Source organism: Pempheris klunzingeri, chromosome 7 (assembly GCF_042242105.1).
Source record: "Pempheris klunzingeri isolate RE-2024b chromosome 7, fPemKlu1.hap1, whole genome shotgun sequence".
NCBI classification, from domain to species: Eukaryota; Metazoa; Chordata; class Actinopteri; order Acropomatiformes; family Pempheridae; genus Pempheris; species Pempheris klunzingeri.
Window position 1 is genome coordinate 7,528,822 of NC_092018.1, and position 20,988 is coordinate 7,549,809.

The window sequence follows — 20,988 nt, forward strand, 5'->3', positions numbered from 1 at the left end:
ATTTACAGAATTAATGTATAATTAATCAACTTCAATACCTCAGAGCCAGAAAATACATATTTTGAATAGTCTGCTATAATGTCTTGCAGATATTGTTGCCTGGTTACCGAGATGGGCTTTAATGGGGGGGGTGGGTGACCGTTGTACTAATTAGGACTGTTTAGATGAACATCTCTGCATGACTCTGACTGCCAGAGACAAGTAAGAGAAGCCTGTGCCATCTCCTTAATCTTTGGTGTCTTGCTAATTTAAGGTCCCACCAAGAATAAATTAGAAAAGATGACAAAAAGATGAGAATAGAAATTGCAGTGATACCCAAGATGATTTAGTCTCAGATCAGGTTACTCTTCATGATAAAAGACCGATAACACCAATCATCCAGAAAGTAATTTAGAGGAAAGTTTCAGTGTGAACACTATGAACTAGTGGTTCCAAATGATTAAATGATTTGTTCCTGGTTGAACGTCGGTACAGAATCTCAAATTATTGCATTACTACATCATTACAGTTTCTAGCTTTTGGAAGTCATCATTTAACTGTCCTGAGCGATAATAATGGTGTATCATCCTTTGACATGAAACACAGAAATATACTACAAACAGAATTGAGATTGGTGTTTTATTGCAGGCAAATAAGTGGTTTGTGACTTGACTGATGTGTCCAATCAGCTGTGATGCCTGTAGTGTGCACAGGCTTGTTTGACAAACTACTTGGACGTTCCACATATCTTTGTTTACTGCACTCCAATACGCCACCTGCAATTTGCTATATTTATCACTTGGCATTTGGGCTGTTTGTTCATTTCACGTGTACTCCATGAGGATTCCTCTGTCCTCTTTAGAAAATTAATTAGTTCAAGTATAGACTTTCTGACTCACTATAGTGAGAATACAGCAGCAGCAGGTTGAATGCAGTTGGATCTTCTTAAGCTTTATTTGGTTTCGTCTGTATGACTGCTAATGTCGATTTGTTTTTGATCAGGGAACAATATTTTTTGCTTCACTACACACACCGACAGACATATGCCCCCTACCTCCAGCACCCTGCTTAGGTACCAGCTTTAATCCGTCATTCAGATCAGTAGTCATGTCCGCCCCCAAGCAGCCACAAAGAAGCCAAACCTTTGGTTGAACCCAAAGTCATGTTAAGCACAGTGTGGTTCAGTTCCAACATGCGCAAACACAAGCCCCCCCGTCATCTTCATTAGGCACTAAGAGCAGCCAGTGGAATCAGCCTCTGACTGAGCTCAGGAGTGGAGTCGCATCAAGGACAGCGGGGATTTAAATGGTGACAGGCTTTGATTTTCTTTGCAGATCTTGTTAAATGTTTTGTATATCAGGGCGTCAAGTGGTAACTGACATATGGAAAACTTTATTATTGATTTAGAAGTCACATAAGGCTGATAGGGTGCACATTATGTTTGCAGTATGTACATTGTAATACATTTTATTTGTATTATCAAGTGACAATAAAAGAGGTATAGAAATCAAAATAAAGCATTGAGATAGCAGTGCGAGCAAATTAATGGGATATCCAAGTTAAGTGCAAACTACCAGTGCTTCAGTAGAATAGTCTCCTTAGTGCCTCCATGGTGAAACTGGCATTGGCTTAGTCAGCCATGATTGTTTTTGATAGTTGACCCCTGACATTTGTTCAAAGCATTGACCTATTGATTGCTGTTGGTTTAGCTCAAGGTCTGCACAAGGTCTGAGTAATCACTGAACCTTAAGGGCTCAATATGCTTCAGACAAAGTGCTTCTCGGATCAACAAATCATCATCTGAAACCCCCTGGATCCACTCTTCAGTGACTGGGGAGGCTGCATCCAACAATTTTTGTAACTTTCTGAAACCAACTGGCGGACAAGAATGCCTCAGCAAGTGGTCTGATGTGAAGAGGAGAGAAAGTTGGCACGATTTGCACCACTACCTCAAGCTCTCTATTTTCTTTCTCTACACAACTCCTGTCATCAATTTTTTGTGTGTATAAACAACACAAATGTCTTAGAGGAGATGCTGTCACAAAGAAATTAGTCCTTAATCAATCCTCTGACTTTAAGACTGACAAATTGTCCACAAAAGCCACTGCAAAGTAAAAACAGAATACACTTCATCAATCAAACTTTTTCATTTGGCTGAGATATTATTTCTTATTTCTTTCCCAATGTATCCTGTCCTAATAAGTGTAAAAACAGTAGGAATACCATGCTCAGATCTGAAATCACCATCTGTGCAGAGCCTTTTCCAAATGGGCGACCAGCTGCAAAGATGGTTGCTGAGAAGAGAACAGGAGAGAGTCAAGCTGGGACCACTGCAGCATGTCCTGACTCAGTATAGGGAGGAAGACAAATTAAAGTCAACTTCAAAGCAGCTAATTAGATAAATTGCATATGTTGCAATTTATCGACTGGGGAAAACTCTGCCTGTGCATGCAATTTGGCCTTAGTCATGGCCAGTGGAGTAAGTCTAGTGTGTTTAATGTCATCCAACTTCCTTAAGTTAAATTAATAAAGTGAAGCAAACCATAAAGCTTGTAATTAACTCCACCAGACGCCTCGCTCTCTGTCAGTTTAAATGAAGAACTCGTTGCCCTCTGTCTTGCTGTCACAGTGAATGTTACCACTTGAGACCCTCACACACAGCCAAGAGCATGCAGCTCCCTGTGCATATTTGCAAGTTTCACATAAAGTAGGAATACCAGGTGACCCACTCTATGCATGAGCCTAGAAAACATGGCTTGGTTAAGAAACATTGGCACCAGCAATATGCCACCAAATGGGAGTGCAGACTTAGTATGAGGAGTCTGCTTCCAATGCCCGACTCCAACGCAGCGAGTTACTGTGTCCAGAAAGGCTTACTGTGCTTATAGTAGCCACGCAGGGATTTACATGGTTTCTTCACCATTACTGAGTGTATTATGACAAACTGACAATATTCCATTTATATTCCATTTAATATTCCAATAAAAAACACTTAAGATGAGTTTCCCTGCTACCTGATCTGACTGTCCCCTTTGGTTTAATCTAAAATGAGAAAGTGCACAAATGTAAAGAGGGTTAATGTACATTGAGTGCAGTTATATCATTGGCATTACCACTTGAGGCCCACCTATCACAGATGTTTGTTGAATAAGACTTTCGGATTGTGTATTCAAAAGTACGCTGACAGTGCTAATCATTTCTAATTAGAAGATCAATGGACTCGTCCTCATTTGTCCTAAGATGGCCTCCCCAACATGGTCGCTCTTACAGTAACACACACACCAATGATTTTGCACCCTCACACGCATGCATACACATCGTTGCCTCACATTTACCTCGCCTCTTACGTCATGCCAGGCTTGTGTCAATATAACTTGCTTAGACTTTGTGTCAGATATGCCATATCATGAAACCCATTAATGCCATTAAGATTTACATTTGTTTAGCTTGTTTTAAACATGCTTCACGAGCCCCGGTTGTTTTCAGTTCATGCCCGTTCCCTCGCTCATCAGCAGCAATCAAGAATCAGGTTATATTACTCTCGATGACACACACACAACTTAAGATGGATGTGATTCACTTAAAATCATCAAGTCCTGGCGCAAATCATGACAATGTTCATCCATCATTTTGTATGGCCAAAACACCATCCCCACCTGCCACACGCATACACACACGCTTCCCACGGTACACCATTCAAACTCTAATATAACTAAGCTATGTTTGTGTCTCTGTGTTTCTTTTACATACTAAAACATGCATAATCGCATACTGTATGTGTCTGTTCGTGCCTTTGCATTCATACTGTATGCTATAATGCTGTGGTAACTGCTTTTGACTGTGGGCTATATATCAGTGTTTGTGTTTGTGCTGTGGTTCTGTGTTGTGTGTTGTGAAATGGCTGACATTGTTATCTATGAGCCTGCTTCTTGGTGTAAACAGTTTGCTTATGAGTTTCTGTACACACACACACACACACACACACAAACATAAATACGCACATTTCTACAGAGTAAACTAAAGTGGGTCACCAATGATGTAAAATGCATCGTGATGGAGCACATTTTATAAGGATCTGTACACAAAATGAAGGGGAGTTGTAAAACTGTATTAACAGTCCTGCAAGTCACCCTGCTATCTATGGATCTTGAATATTTCACACATTAGTTAAATGAATTGCAGCTGCAGTGAACTAGAGTCCTTATGTCCTGTTCATATTCCATTTAATAAATCATAAACGTGCAACATTTACCCACATTTTTGGACATTAGTCATCTTCCTCTGTATCGCTACTCTTAGACTTTGCTCAAAAGCATCTGAACTCATTTTGGGTTGGTGCCTGGGTATGCTTGTAATGATAATGATGTACATATAAGGAAAACTGGATCAAGGTGCACCAATCACCACTTTGGAACCTAATCTCAATTTTGACATCTTGACCTCTCGTCAAGCTTCTTCAGGATGACTGTCTGTGGCCCATTTCATTCATAACAGGGCGGCTGTATTGCTTTACCCTTTTTAGTCTATATATCTGTTCTGCCAGAGGTTTGTATGAAAGAGTTCTGTCATTGGAACTTAACCACGTCTCCAAAAGTTCAAAACTGAGAGTAACTACAATGCTGCATATTGACTGAATAAAAACAATTGTCATTGTCAGAACTCTTCCATAATGGTAACATCTGTGGTTTTGACCATGTCTGATATTTCATATAATCTATGTAGATTTAGCACGAGAAGAGCGGGCACTTCCTTGTGTATCATCTTCATTGGTACACCTAAAACAGCTGAGCTATTATTTTTGAAGTTTGTGGTTTGGATGGGAATTGCCTGCCTACTCGTTCTAACTCTATATAATGATCTGTGTCACTGTGGCTCAAAGCTCTCATATTGCCTTTTTGTTTTGTTTTTGTAGATAAGTACTCTGTGTTGAGGGGTGTAGCGGGCGAGGGGGAGAGAGAGGGAGAGAGCAATACAAAATGGCATTTAAACATCTCCCCTTTCCAGGTATATAACGACTGTGTGAATGTCTCTCTGAGGACACAACACAGAACAACCTGCTTAACTGTGTGTGCTGACTGATTGCCATGTCTTTCTTCTCGCTCACCCCCCACCCGTCTGTCTCTCCAATTGAATTCTCTCTCTCCTCCACCTTACCATCCTTCCATCTGCCTGATCTTGTCTGTCATTCATCCCTTCTCTGTCTCTGCCTGTCTGCCGTTTGTCTGCCTGTGTGTCTGCCTGTGTGTCTATTTGGCTTCCTGTTTTGGTTTGTTTTAATCTTTCCACTCAACTTGCATGCACACACGCACACACAAACACGTGAATATGAATTACTCAACATCTCCGATCACCCTCTTCCCTCCTCTCTGTCTCTCTCCCCCGTCCCCTTTGCTCACACACACCCACATGCACATCGCACATCCAAACCAGACACAGGCAGATGGCCCATCTGCCAGGCAAGCTGCTGATCCATGCCCTCACAGCCCCAACGAGCACCCGCTTGCCCTGGGCAGTCAGAACCAGAACCCCAACACCACCAACACCACAGCCCCCACCGCCACCCGTTACCAGCCCCCAGCATGCTGCGACATTCCCTGCGCCCTGATCGTGCAGCACTCCTACGAACCCACCAACCCCTCCGAGCTCACCCCTAAAATGAGAATGACCACCTTCACCACCTCACCTCCCACCCCAAGGTTATACATACAATAGAGGATAAAAATTAATAATTGGTTAGTAATGACTGAAGACAGATGATATTTGAAATGTTGTGACATATCAGTGATAATGTATTGTAAGAGAAATGATGGACATTAAGGAGCAGGGTTCAGAGTGTGGTGTTCACAATATATCAAAGCTCTCTGCTGGAAGCAAATGTACCTCTTTCAAAAACTGGCATGCTGCCAGTCGACTACGTGTGCAATGATGCCTTTCTGCCATTAGAGGGTACTGTCTCTCCATCTTGAGGCAAATAGAGCATCATCTTTGACCAGACTGTCAAAGTTAGTGCTCTGTAAAGTTATATATGCAGATAAAAGCCTGTCGTTATGTATTTATTTTATGTAACAGAGAGATTTTTGTAAAACCTTATATTACAAAATGAAGCCAAAAACCATTTTGTGTTCAGTGTTCAAAATATAGGCAATAAAGTATATATATATAAAGTATAAATATATAAAGTATAAATAAAGTGTGTGTGTATATATATATGTGTGTATATCATATATATATATATATATATATAAATTTCAGACATTTAGATTTATAATTGAATTTATGTCAATATAAGTTATTATTATTGGGTGATTAAGTGTTGACTTGTCCTCTGTAATGTTACAGTGAGCATTCAAATGGAGGACATCACACCTCCCATCACAGTAATATAAATACTCTCAGGTCCTGCCACTTTTATCCACAAAAACCCTCCACTTTTCCTTGCCTGAGTCCCCTTCGATCACTCCTCATAGTTACCCATTAGGTACCTTTCACAGGCAGCAGACTGACCATTTGTGATTCACTCTTCTCTTTCACTTCCCATCATTTCTTTGATACCAAACTCTACCCTCTCGATACCCCTTCCTCCGTACGTTTAGTTTGTGTATGATAGTGTCACAACAAACATTAGCGCCCCTTCGTCCTCTCCGTCCTCCCGCTGTCCCTTCCTCAGATGGGAACCAGGGGGCACCACTGTTGATCCCCTCTGTCCGCGAGCTACATACAGTAGGTCCAGAGCCCCCTCCAGACCCCCCAGACTCAAAGAACACGGTCAGTAACTCTGTCTTTACCCCCAGCAATATGACTCCCTTCTCACAAAACCTTGTTTGACAGTACCCTAACAATATTTCCATGAATTGTGAAACACCTAAATGAGTTACCTAAAATGCTGTGACACCCCACACTTCTCACCACCTGCCTCTGAGACTTTTACCTTTCATAAAACTAGAGAAGCACATTGCCACGTGTGTGGGCAATGCAAAAATTAGAAACGTCTCTCCAGCACCTCCTAAAACGTTTCACCTAAGCCTCCCTCTCTCTATATCCACACCCCATTCATTGCAAATGCCCCTGCACCACTGTCAACCCTTCTCTATCCAGTAAGAGCATGAAACACCCCTCACTGAGTGTTACCATCCTTTAGACTATGTTGATAAGTTATTTACATGTGAATGTAGTCATAAGTTTCCTTCAATTTATATTGTAAGTTAAGTTAAAGCCTAAGTTAATGTATGTGCTTTGTCCTAAGGTGGAATTGTTAAGATTGTTAAGATTGATTAACAATGTTTGATTGAAGTTAAATCATCTACATTCTATGATGCAGTTGATAAATAAGCCATTAGAGCTGCAGTGATGAATTGTATGTGGCCTGGAAAAAATTCATTTGAAAATGAGATGTCAATCTCAATTTGAATTTTTTTTGGTGCATTGGCCAGAATGCAGTTCAAACAAGAAGTACATTCATGCTTCATTCATTTCTATACCTTAATTATCATATTATATCAACAATAGACTTAGCACCCTGGAATCACAGAGCGCACAGCATGATAGCAGTGTGCTTTCTGTGTGTATTCCAGACGATCTGCACTCCCTTAAAGACCTTGTAGACGTGTTTGTATGTGTCTCTCTTTCAATATCCTGACCACAGCTCAGAGTGTGCTTCTCTATCCTTCCCCCCCATCTTCCCCCTCCTCTCTTTTTGCTCTCCCTGCTTCCTGTCACATCCATGTTTCCCTTGGACTATCGAACCTTTATTCATCAATTTTATCCTCACACTTGAATATTGCAATTATCTCAACATCAACCTCATTTTTGATTGTGCCACAACTTTTGTTTGGCCACATGTATGCCGTCTTGACCTCATCATCTCATCAACTGTGTTGTCCAACGCCCTCCTCTTGCTTTCATTATTCTTACTACTCATTTATACTGGTCGGATGGATCCTATTGCTGAATGCAAATACACCCGATCCTTGTCCACAAAATATTTCCTCTCTATGGGCACTCTTCCCTGTTTCCTTCACTGTTCTCTCCATTTCCTTACTCCTCTATTTGCACTACCCTCACCCCTTTTCCTTTGCCTGCTTTCTCTCCTTTCCTTCCTTTATTCACCTTTCCTCGATCTATTCCTCTCATCTTCCCTCTCACATCTCCTTCCTCCTCCTTTCTCATCCTGGCCCACTGTCCTCCCATCCTTAAACATTGTCTCTAAATCCTTCTCCTACCCCATCCCTTCTCATCCTTCCTTTCCAATATCCCATATATTCTTTACAATTACTTTCCCTTCCCATTAACCTCTCTTCCCTTCTACCATCACCGCCTCCTCTCTGTCATACTACTCCTTCCCTGCCCCTCCCCAACTGCAGGACGATAAGGAGATCGACTTGGAGCACCTACACCGCCGGGTTAACAGCTTGTGCACCGAGGATGAAAGCCCCCACAAGCAGTTCTCCACCTCTTCCGTCGATTTAACACCCCTTGACATGGATGCACTGCCTGCCGCGCGCCAGGCACTCGAGCAGATCAGTGATTTCCGCAACACCCACATCACCACCACCACCTTCATCCCCGAGCAGATCCAGACCCTCAGTCGCAGCCTCTCTGCCAAAGCCGCTGCTGGCTTTTCCGCTGGTTTCGGTAGCAGTGGCGGAGGCGTCCTCCAGGACCACCGGACTGGCGGGGTGGGCCCTTTCAGGCAGAGGGCCCCCAACGGTGGCTTCTTCCGTAGCCCCATTAAAACAATGTCCTCTATCCCCTACCAGCCCACAGGTCCAGGACCCAACTTTGGATATGGCAATGATCCAGACAGGGGCACCTCTATATGAGGAGTTGCTAAGGAATCGGTTGGTTCAGGGGTAAGAGGAGGAGGTAGAGCAGAAGGAGGAGGCGAGGTGGCTAGGGCCATTCATGGGATGGTAGAACAAATGCATTATGGCTAAGCTAAAAAGTCAGATGATAGAGATCTGTGTACATAGGAACCTTTATGTTTTCAGTTTCTGCTTGGGTGTTACCAGGGGTGTCATTTTGTATGTGGAGAAGACGAAGGAGGTGGAGGTCTGTTGATGTGCTTCTCATCCTCCAGCAAACCATGCTGGTGAGGTGAAAAAGGGGGAAGGGGGCAGGGAGGGGCTCGAGTCTTTGCTTTATTGTTGTTGTTCTTGTGATTGTTTGGGGGATTATTTTGGGGGATACATGTGAAAAGGATGTTTTTTCATTGTTTCTGTTTTACGATATGAGGACTGCCTCATATAATGGAGATCTGCTGAAATGACCTGACTATTATTATCTAAACCTCACCACAGAAGGTTTAGTTTCTAATACTTCAACCACAGGAAACAGCTCTGTCCAGGGCTGCCATTGGTGGATGACTGGCGGTGTCTTTAGCCATTAAATAACTCCAAGGGGCTCACACTATGAAGCAATTATGGGGCAGTTAGTTTATGAAATCATAAATAAAAATAGTTTTGTCTGTAGCCCTGGGAATACATGCAGCAGCCCCTTGTATTTTTGAAAAAGCCCCATCTCAGTGAATATCGGAAGATTCTGCTTCTCCAGTTTTACTCTGCCTTTTCACTATGTGGGAGACCATACTGAGTTATCTCTTCTCTGGTGTTGTTTCACCAGTACCTGGGGTTCTAAATGTGTGATCATCTCCGAGATGGTGTCCACACGGTGGCCTGACTAGACCTAAGACTTCACTGCTGAACACATTCTGACACCATCACGGTGCATCGGTCTGGGGAGTGCTGAAATGCCATGACAGTGCAACAATATGACACTGCAGAATCACCAGTTTGGTGCGTCGATCTTAAACTATTTCTGCCATTTTGGTGCATCAGCCTGAAACTGTTTCACCATTTTGATGCACATTAAAGACTCTTTGTCAATCCCACTGCACTGTACCAGTGCCCACAGACCTGTAAGTGATTGTATGTAGATCTGACCTTTTCTTTTCTCACCTGTTCTGTGCTATCTGCTTTTCAAGTCAAGGTGAGGTCCTCCAATCAGACTCTCAGAGGGATCGTAAAAAGGGACGATACAAAAAACAACTTAAAGAAAAAAAAAACCATAAAAGACAAGCCGAAAGACTTCAAAAGCTTATGCTTATTATATGTCTTTTATTGAATTTTGTTTTTGAAAAAAATGGATTTAAATTCGTGGAATGTGTTTTGGTCAGAAAGTACAAAAAAATAACATTGTTCTGAGCTGTCTACTTGTTTTTTTCTCTCAGCAAACTTTGAAAAACTGCTAAATGAGTGCTGTAGTCTCTGGTTTTGCATCATTGAGTCATTCAAACTTTTACTTTAGATTTTTCTTTGTTTTGCTTAATTTAGTGCTGCCATGACCTGGGTGTTTAAAAGATAAGAAGATTCATTCTGTAAGGTCATGTCATGTTCAAGTTCATTAATCACATCTTAGCAGGTTCAAGTGGTGAAATTGAGTTTATTTTGTTTTGAGGAGAAGCCATTGCAACAGTATCTTCAGTACAGGCCTTATATGTCATGTAGCTAGCTGTACCCTCCTGACTTCCAGTCCAACCCAAAATATCACCGTGCACTGGAAACAATTTAGAGCAGCGAATCACTGGTTGTGCTTCAGGGTCATTGAAATGTCACAAAGAGTCAACGGCCATGGAAACCCAATGGCTGCCTTTTATGAGAGGAGTCCGAAACATACTTCTATTTCATATCTGTAATGTTTAGGATACTGTTTATATAACTTGTTTTTCTTTAAAGTGCCAATTAATTAAAATGAGACCATTAAGGTGCATTTTGGGGTGGGAGGGGGAATGGTACATTAAGAGCATTAATGGAATATTTTGTGGATTAAGGAGCAGGGTGATAAAATGGAACCAAATCTTTTTCACTAACACTGTATTAATAATTGATAATGTTAGTTGTTTAGAACAAGTTTTCAGTTTGTTATCTTTAAGAACTAAAACTGCAAAATGTTGTGCGTAGAGAACTCAGTCAAGCCACAGTGTTTTGAAACAAGCATTCTTAGGCGATCTTTTCTTATATTAGGCTACAGTATGGCTATTGAATGACAAATAGGACACAGACATTTAAAAGGTTTTATTTAGTATAAATGAAAGAGACGTTATAAAAATGTATATTTTACATGTTGATGCTATTTTTGTTTAACAAAAAGAAAAGAGTATATCATGATGAGCTTTAGTGTTGAGTTTAGCAGTCAAATTACTGCGTTTCTTTTTCCGTGTTCTGCCCATGGTCAACATAAACACATAAACACAAACTGTTTGTTTTTTTCACGTCATCCTGAGTTCGTTTTATTATTTGCTGGCTAAATAACAAAAAGTGGCAAGTTGATTAAAAAGAAAGCATGCACAAACTTGCTCTTGCGCTATCTGTTAACATTTTTAATTTCATACATAGAACTACAGGATTTACTTGATAATTTTCAAAAATTTATGATGTACAGTATTTAATATAGGCCTATTTTGTTGTATGTGTTGCATATTATTCAAAAACTGAACAAACTGGGGCCTCTGTTACAAGTGGCAAAGCTTTCTGTGTATAATTTGTCTAATAAACAGGTTTTCTACAGTGGGATCGTATTTGTTGTTTTTGCTAATCAAGACAACCGTGAATGAAAGGTGAGAGGCTCATCCCTCAAATACTGCAATGACTCCTCAAAGTGAAGTTTTCCCACATGCTGAATTTCTTTTGCAGCGTCTCGTTCACTCCAAACCTTCACTGAAGACAAGGTTTAACTTTTATGTTAACTTTCACACTAAAGCACCTTTCACATAACCAGTCTCACTTTCTTTTGGTGGACAGAGCACAAAAATCTCAAAATAACCCTATGAAAAGCTTTTTTTTTGCAGATAAAATCGTTAATTTTCTCCTCTCCACAGCGTTCTGTTTTCAGAGTACGAAGCTCGTCGTCTTCTTTTCCAGAAGATTGGTCACTAATTCTGTACATCTGCGATGTAAGGTAAGTTGACCCAGATCTTTTCATCAAGTCAAAGTTTTACATGGATTACGCTCCCTCTTTAATTACTATTACTTTATCATCAGGCAACAAATGACTGGGCATTGTTTAGGTGAAGTCAGAGAAGAAGAATCCAGAAAATCCAGTGTTACGGTTTGTTAGGGGATTATATAACTTGCATGTCACAGAGTCATTTTGACCTTTTCATTTTCAAACAGGCAATTTATCCAGAAAATAAAACTGATTGATGCAAGCAGGGTGGTATTTAATAAAGGATGAAAAAGGATTTCAACCCTTAAATTATTAAACCTAATAGATTTAAGGAGGGAATGTTCATTAATTTGCTGTACGTTAAGGGGAAAGTGAAAATTGAATTTCACCAAGAGGCATTATTAAACTATTTCTTCTTCAAAGCCTGTTTTAAATGGGTTTTGATGATCTGAGATGAGTTTATGTGTAGACTTGATCTTAAGTTCAAGCATGAGCTAAGCTTTTGTGTCTTTGACTTCAAATGGGCTATCACTTCAAAGGCCCGTGTACTGCTGTTAACAGCTGGATAGACACACTGCTGAGGACGACCGCTGTCAAGTTCAATGGAGCACTACATTGTAGTTCTCCATTTTAACCAGTGAGTGGCGCTATTGAGCTCCCCGACTGTCAGACATCTCCCCCTTGTCTCTTTCACACTTTACTCACTTGATAACAAGAAATTATAGAAAGTTAATAGAAGTAATAAATTCATCAGATGTTGATGGAGCTTTGAAACCCACTGGACACAACTGAGTGAGTCCAGTTTGACGGCTGTGCATCTTCATGTAGCCTCAGTCATTAGCATGGTTATCTGTAATTCCCCCCCTAAGGAGAGTAAACCTACACCTGGAGTCACTCTGTCCTCCTTTTTGTTGAAAGTTTAAAACACTTTGATAGTTTCTGGGGCAGACTACTTTGTTTAGGGCACAAAAATATGAACTGTTTTTGTTAGTGGAATAACTGCATTTCTTTTACTTAGCAACAGGTTAAAGCAGATTATTATATTATTATTATAAAAAAAAGTGTTATTTATGGGGTAATTTTATTTTGAATGTACAATTGACACCATGATAAAACCCCATACTTTCTAAGTTGGTAATATATGTTGAGTTGATCTTCAGAGTAAGTCAAAGTCAAATGAAAGTAGTGGAGTAAAAAATACGATATACGATATCTCGAAATAAATGACACTTCAATAACTTTAAGATCCTGATTTTGCCACATGAACTCAGTAAGTTTGGAGACTCTCTGACAGTCTGGATTTCTCTTGACGAAGCTCCAATCGTATTTACATTTCATCAACAAAACAAACAAAAAAAAAAAACAGCATCTCGGTTTGGATGAATTTAGGGAAAGGCTGCACTTTTGAAGTTTTGAAATCCCCGTCCAGCCCTGCTCGCTCCAGCCTCGTGCCCGTCGCGCCCCGGTCTCCCGGGAGATGGGAATGAGACGCGGCAGCACGCAGACTCCTCTCGCGCACTGGAATGGGAGCCCCCTCCCCAGTCCCTCGAGGAGCCCCCCAGGCGTGACCAAAGGAACATAGAGTCTCCATTGTGGCTGCGACACTTTAATAATCGCCAGCTACAATATCCAACCTGTCGGTAGCTTCAGGAGCCCGGCCCGGCCCGTTGGATGGGGGGCTTGTAGGTGGGAAGAGGGGGCGATCGCTCGGCGCCAGACCTCCAGCCCGCAAGACGTCCCCATGATGAATACATGAATAAAAAACAGAGAGGATTGATGTCGGGTTATCTCTGAAATTGTGGCATTTCTTCACACAAAAAGTGTTTTTCCCACAAATTCCCCCACTTTCAGGAGACTCTCGTCTTTTCAGAACATAGAGCGAAACTCGTGTTTCTAATCATTCTTATAAGTTTTATGCCAAAGTTCAGGTGATTAATTTAAACTTTTATGTTGTTTTAGTCTGCTCTCAATTTCTAAGGATCACTGTGCCTCATACATTGGGCTACTGTATTTAACACGGCTCAGGCCATATCCTTCCTATCCTGAATCGACTGTGGCAATTAGCTAATTTCCACTCAGCAATCAGCCCATTGTCCATTTGCCAGGTTAGGCCTAAAGTTTGCATCTCAGTGAGCATGGTTGCTTTGATCAGCAGACAGCTGGTTCTCTGTAGCTAGAATTAGTCCAAAGTGAGTCTTCCTCTTCTACTCTGCTTATCAAAGCATGAAAATATGAACTGAACTGGTGTCTGTCCCTGCAGCCTATTCGCGTCCGTCCGCCTGTGCGTGTCTGTGCGTGTCTGTGCGTCAACTTTCTCCTCGCTGCCTCCGCTTGCACCCGCGCGCCAAATGCAGCTCGTGTCAGTCCTGTAACAGTGCTGAGCGCGAGACCCCTGCTCATGTTTCCGTTCCCTGTGAAGCCCTTTTTACGGACAGGGCGTTCCGAGAGTTGGATCAAAAGGTTTTAGAGTCGCTACAAAAGAAAAATGGAAACTGGAGATGATCTTAGAATGAATGAATTGACAATGAGCGCGCGAGCCCCAGGAGCCGCAAAAAAAATGTTGGCATCTTTTATTTTTTTTTTTTTCTCCTCGAGCTGTCTTTTGGTTGAAATTTGTCTTGGCCAAAAGCTCCGGAAACTTTGACAATTTCTGCAACTTATTCTGCGCATTTGACAGATGAAATGCAGCTGTTTCTAACTTTAGAAACAATCAATAGTGCCTGTACTGAGAAGAAGCCCCACACTTGGAGGTGACTTGGGGAGGAAGTTTTGTTAAAATCTTCCCTTTCAGCAGTCTTACATCATAGTGACTGATCAGCCTACGTGCGACCCACCAGCTTGGGTTAACATGAACTCTGGAGTTTGACCTGAACAGGTTTTGTCCTCAATGAGACACAAACTTAAAATCAGTCTTCCCACCAAGTAACAGCAAGATGAAGGGCAGATTCACCCTCCTCGGCCCGTCCAGCTCCCTGTCTGCCCCCCCTCCCTCTATCATCCCTCTATCATTTCCACAGATGTGAGACAGACGCACGGACAGGTAGGAATTCTGTCCCAGCTGCGCACGTCTCGCGCTGTCCACGCTCCTCGACTAAAACCGTCACCACCCCATGCACGTGCGTCCTGTGGGAGGTTCCCCTTACCTCCCTTGCGTTAAACACTCCTTAAATTGTAACGTTATCATAAACAGTCCGGCTTCGGGGGGCCGTAATCGCCTCTCTCGGGCTTTATCGAGACTTCTCATTGGACGTCAACACGCGACCAACGCGAGGAGGGGGGCTCCCAGGCGCGTGCCGCTTTTTAAACCGACGCCGCGCCTTGAGACACCAGAGAAAGGAGTCCTGCACGCGACAGTCACATTCACACAGTGAGACAACGTATCCGTGCGCGCCTCCAACAACTTTTTCTAACTTTGTTCGTCGCTCTAACTTCGTCTGCATTTTGGGTTTTTTTTTTTTTTTTTTATTCATTTTTTATTTTTTTTGGAAACATGGATGTCCAAAGTATGGAAGACTGGAGCAAAGGCGCACGGGAGGTGGCAATACTCGAGTCGCGGCAACAGAGCCCGAGAGTGTTGGAGAGGGGAGGGGAGCAGCAGCTCGAGGAGTCCCGCTACGAAGCTGGATTGACGCTCGTGGACAGCGGCAGTGACCCACGCGCCTGGCTGGCTCTGATGCAGCCTTCTGGCACCTGCGCGGCACACGCCAGCTCACCCGACTACCTGCGCCACTCGCCCTGCTCGAGCACCGGCTCCTACCAGGGTAAGAAACGCCGCTCATCAGTTCCACTGTGGATAGTCTTCCTGTCACCATCAGGGCAGCATCACACCGGGCTGATGGATTCCTTTTGCGCGCACCAAATAGGCAGCAGGAGACCTCAAGTCCAAAGTTTATTTATATACTTGAAAGATTATTATTCGCCTGATTAACAATTTAAATCATCCACAGGATTATACGCATGTTTTACAGGCTGTTGTCAAACCAGACCAGTTCAGTAAATCGTTTCTTTTCCTTTTCCAGAGAGTGGCTCCCCGGAGTCCTCGGGCCATCCCAGCCCTCCCAGCTACAGAAGAACTGCCAAGAGCCCCTCCTCCTCCTCCTCCTCGCTCAAAGTCAGGGACCTGTGCCGTCTTAAAGGCACGGTCACCGGGCCCGTGGACGACACATCCACGAGACAGAGAGCCACGTCCAGCAAACCGGTCAACGGCGTCCAGAAGCAGAGGCGCGTGGCCGCCAACGCGCGCGAGAGGAGGCGGATGCACGGGCTTAACCACGCGTTTGACGAGCTGCGCAGCGTCATCCCGGCGTTTGACAACGACAAGAAGCTCTCCAAGTACGAGACTTTGCAGATGGCGCAGATTTACATCAACGCTCTGGCTGACCTGCTCCAGAGTCCAGTGTCCTCCGCCAACAGCAGCAGCGACGCCTCGAACAACAACAACAACAACAACAACAACAACAACAACAACTCGCCAAAGTGTGACATTATGCTTTCACCCGCCGCTGGTTTTGACGGGGCGAAGGACAGGGCTTCACCCTCCCCTGCAGCCTGCAGGACAGCGGCGGCTGCGCCCGTCTCAGGTGGCAGCTTACCTGTCCACATCGGCGCAGTGCCTTTCCGCTCCTCCTTCGACGACGGTTCGTTCTCCGCCATGGTCGAAGACGCGCTGCGCTCGCCCTCCCCCCCGGCCTCCTCTCGGGGAGGCTGCTCGCTCGCCCCGGTGGGAGGTGGGAGGAAAGAGTCGCCACGGAGCGACGGAGAGTTCTCCCCGCACTCCCACTTCAGTGACTCGGATGAAATAGCGATGGAGCTCCACTCCAGTGAAGAAGACGACCTGTCAGAACTCAAGCTGCCCCGCCACCATCACCACACTGTTACTTTCTGATTGATTAGAAATAAAACTAACAGACTTTATCAGAGGGTCACTATAGCCTACAGCAAAGCGATGCCCGTTCACCGTGTCAATCACACAGTCTCGCTCTGTGTTGCTGAAAATGCGCTCATCAGTAAAGTCATGTTCAATTTTGACACTAATTCCATTTTATCAACTTGTTCCATAGACTAAAGATCATTTTTTTTTATGTGAGATAGGCCTAATTCGGTTCTGCCAATATGTAGGTATAGCCTATAATTTCCAGTTTCCATGGAGACGTGGCTGGAAGACCCCTCTGCCATGTCGCGCGCAGCACTGCCACGGGTATCTCCCACGTCACTCCGACCAAAAAGCTGTCTTCCACAAAAATCATGACTTTATGGATAATTGCTTATATTTGATAATGCAAAAGAAAATCCTTTTTTTTTGTAGCTATAATCTGATTTTTGTTGTGTTAATGTTTTATTTTTTAATTTGTATGTAGCCTATAATGTATTTTGATTTGCAACTTCAAAAGTTCATGATGTGCACTTTAAAAATAAACGAGCCAGAGGCTTGAGAGATGCGACTTTTGTTTTCATCCCATAAACAATATTGTTATGCTTTGTTTGCTAGTGTAGTACTGCCAATTCCATACAAATAGCCTATTTAACGTAGCCATCATTGCTGCCTTCTTTTGTATTTTCTTTTGTATCTTGTGTGTCTTTTGCTTTCACTGGATGAGATTAATTGACATGTATTTATTACTGATATGTTTCTTTTGATTTGCTTTTTATAACTCCATAGCGAAATTTGCTGGAAAATGCTATCATTTTGCCATTTATTGTTATGTTAATTTGATTTTGGGAATAAAAAAGAAAACGAACGTGTAACGTGTCATTGTCTCTGTTCCCCAAACCTGTCTTAGATAACTGCAATGAAGCCTTTTATCAAATATTGTTTTTACATCAAGTTTTGCATATTTCCGTTTGAATATGTTGCCAAAATAATACTACTAATAATAATAGACGGTAAACAAAGTCATTTTGGACTGTTGGAGCTTCTTATCTGATTAGATACTAATAGTAATAATGATGATGACATTATTATTATAATTATTATAATAATCATCAATATGGTGATAAGTATTATTATAAGAATTATAATATAACATTGATAATAATAATTATAATAATTATAATTGTTATTATCATTATGCCTCCTGGAAGCTTTTTGAAAAATACATGAATAGCCTATATGGTAATAACTTTAGTTTAATCTAATTTTAGAAACTGCATATATATTACATAAAGAAATGTACTTGTTGTGCTGTTACCTCCATGGGCATATTTTTGAAAACGTACAACAGAAATAATAAAACTAGATGAACAGGTCCTTTCTATTAAAAGTTTATAATCAAGTGCAAATAAAAGTTTACTGTCTGACCACAGAAGTGATACTTCAGACCACATAAGCAGGCGCTTCCATTTAATTAAACACTTGATCTCCACTTGTGTAATTTATAGTAAACTACCAGCGACGTGAAACGTGTCCAACACGCGCTCGCTCGCCATATGCTGCAGGTGCACGCGCCCCCCTGGCCCACCGTCCTCAGTGGCAACTTTGACGCAAAGAAACGCCGCATAAATTTATGCCAGGACGCTGTTTTCTTGCAACAATCTTCTCTGTGCTCAGCGAAACCTTTTTTTTCTGAACTGTTGCCATGTCGTCCATTTGGTGAATACCAGATTTGGTAATGGGGAGTGTGCATTAATTTCAGGCTATTGTTGGCAGGCTCGTGGGCCGAGGTGTTGGATGGCCTCAATGAAGCACGCGCTGTCAGCTGGTGAGCGCTCGCGGGTCCCCACCGTGTCCCCGAGGACCTGACTCGAGAGGGAACACACTTTCTCAACTAAAGAAAGACCCACACACACACACACACACACACACACACACACACACACACACACGTCAGTACACCTCCTCCTTTCTGCTCTTTCTTTCTCTCTCTCCATCAACTCAAACAAACACGCGCACGTGGACGTGGACGCACGCACCACACTCAGACAGACTGGCCCTGCGTGACTCAGGCTGAGGTGACTTTTTTCTCCCCTCTCTGTCTCCAAATTATTTGTGACTCATTTACAAAGTCTCTAAAGCCCAGAGGACAGCAGGACGTGGTACAAAAAAAAAACAAAAAAAAAACCGAATACTTCCAAATTATTTATGAAAGCCGCTGAACTACCTGTTTGCTACCTGTCACTGCTCTGTCTCCCACCCACTGTTTGTAGCCAATCACGATCCGCGCCCCTTTGCTCGCCTCTCCGGGGCAGGGAATAAAGGGAAATATAATGAGGATGCTCTGTTAAATTATTAACAGAATTTATGCAGGTAGAACTGTATCTGAGTATGATCAGCCGTCTGCAGCGAGTTCGTCTTGCGGTGAAAGGAGATCAAGTTTCAGTAAACATTTTAAGGGAACACTGTGGAGATCAAACAGCGACAAACTGTTAACTGTTGGAAAATATAGAAGGAAATCCTGGTTTTGCAGCAGGTTTTAAAATGAGTAAATTTTATGGCATCTTTTTATCTCTGATCAGGTCCTAAAATGTAATTAATAACCCATAATTTGCTTCGATATGAACCGCAGACTAAAATTAGATACAGTGGAAGCAGATGAGCTGTGACCAATAGGCAACATGCATTCTGCTAAATAAAAAGGCTTTTATTAAGTCTGTTTTTATTCTTTACAGAAATAAGGAGCACTACGCAAATAAGTCAACCACCAAATGTGGGGGCTTTGAGTTTGCACTACATTTGGTACATTTATCTCACGTTACATTTTAGGAGACTAAAAGGGTCTTCAAACAGGATGCGCGATTGTTTGTTTTGTTTTGTTTTTCAAGAATAATAGGCAGCATTTATAATTGTCTGATAACAATCTTTATTTCTTTAACTGCTGGGCTACCTATAGGAAAAACAGCCTACCTTCAACAGGTGGGATGCTGGTCAGGTTGAGGTTTCACGCACATTAATTATTTACTCACGGACGTTATGAAAAATGGTGGAGTGGTGGAGTTGGGGAGAACCTGAGACGCACTGACGCGTGTGGATGCTTGTTGTGAGCAAAAGAAAGAAAGAGGAGGAAAAGTGCACGTTTTTTATTTCAAAGGGAGGTTGTTTAACGCCATAAATCGACTCGTAACTGACTGTGTGTTCCAGCTCCTGTCACACACAGGATAGATTTTCTTAACCATCACATACCACGACGCCAAAAACATCTCAGGAGCTTAGAAGCTCCTCAGTATCAAGAGGAATTTATCTTGTTGGGGCAAATAAGACAAACAAAACAAACAAAAGAACCAAACAAAAGAATGAGTATAATAAATGTGCAACCAAAAACTGTGCTGACAACATGCTCTGTGCAAAATTGACACATCAAAACCAGTAGGCAGCACTAGAAAAAATAAATAACTAACATTATCACGCATTAAAGTAAATTTTATGTATTGTTTATACATAAAATACATGCAGAAAGTTCCAGCGAAGTTGGGAGGTTATAAACAATCTTTAGTCAAGAGATGCGTTCAATATGCTTTAATCCTCTGCAGTCATGCTCATTTCAATACATATATTCAGAATGTGTGCATTCCACAGCTTCCTTTTTTAATGGAAAGAAAGGCGTTTGCATTTTGTATGAGATATGGGGAGCCGAGCTGTGTGCTGTCCAAAAAGCCACAGGTCTCTCTGGGGACCCAGAACAAAAGGCAGAACTGGGCCATAGTCTCCATCTGCTGTCCCAGAGAGGGAGCGGGAGAGGGTGGCGAGTGAGGACACCATGGGCAGATAGAGACAGAATAATAAGTGAGAGGGAGGGGACAAGAGAGAGTAGAGATGATGGCAACAGGGGACAAAGGGAGTAAGAAGACATAGATAGATAGACAGATAGATAGATAGATAGATAGATAGATAGATAGATAGATAGATAGATAGATAGACAGACAGACAGACAGACAGACAGACAGACAGACCACTTGATCATGCTCAGTTGAGTTCAATTCAACCAACTGTAAACCGCTCTGGGGGCTAACAACCATACTCCTTTGTTTAAGTTTTCCCTTAAATTACCCCAAAGCCCTCATTAGTCACCACAGCCCTGCATTATCATGTACTGTAGCGTAACCTGTAGTGATCACACAAACACACACAATGCAGCT

At 42.4% G+C, this 20,988-nt stretch overlaps 2 protein-coding genes across 2 annotated transcripts in view; both read left to right on the top strand.

Annotated features, from left to right (window-relative positions):
- Positions 1–8,798, top strand: part of grid2 (glutamate receptor, ionotropic, delta 2) — a 442,371-nt gene extending 433,573 nt beyond the window's left edge. The window contains exon 16 of the mRNA XM_070834212.1: positions 8,340–8,798. Within this exon, the coding sequence (XP_070690313.1) occupies positions 8,340–8,798 (459 nt within the window). The remainder of the gene's footprint in view (positions 1–8,339) is intronic.
- Positions 8,799–15,409: 6,611 nt separating this feature from the next.
- Positions 15,410–16,804, top strand: atoh1a (atonal bHLH transcription factor 1a). Its single transcript, XM_070834513.1, has 2 exons — positions 15,410–15,680; positions 15,939–16,804. Exons 1-2 carry the CDS (start codon positions 15,410–15,412, stop codon positions 16,802–16,804), a joined length of 1,137 nt encoding a protein of 378 aa, XP_070690614.1.
- The last annotated feature ends 4,184 nt before the right edge of the window (positions 16,805–20,988 follow it).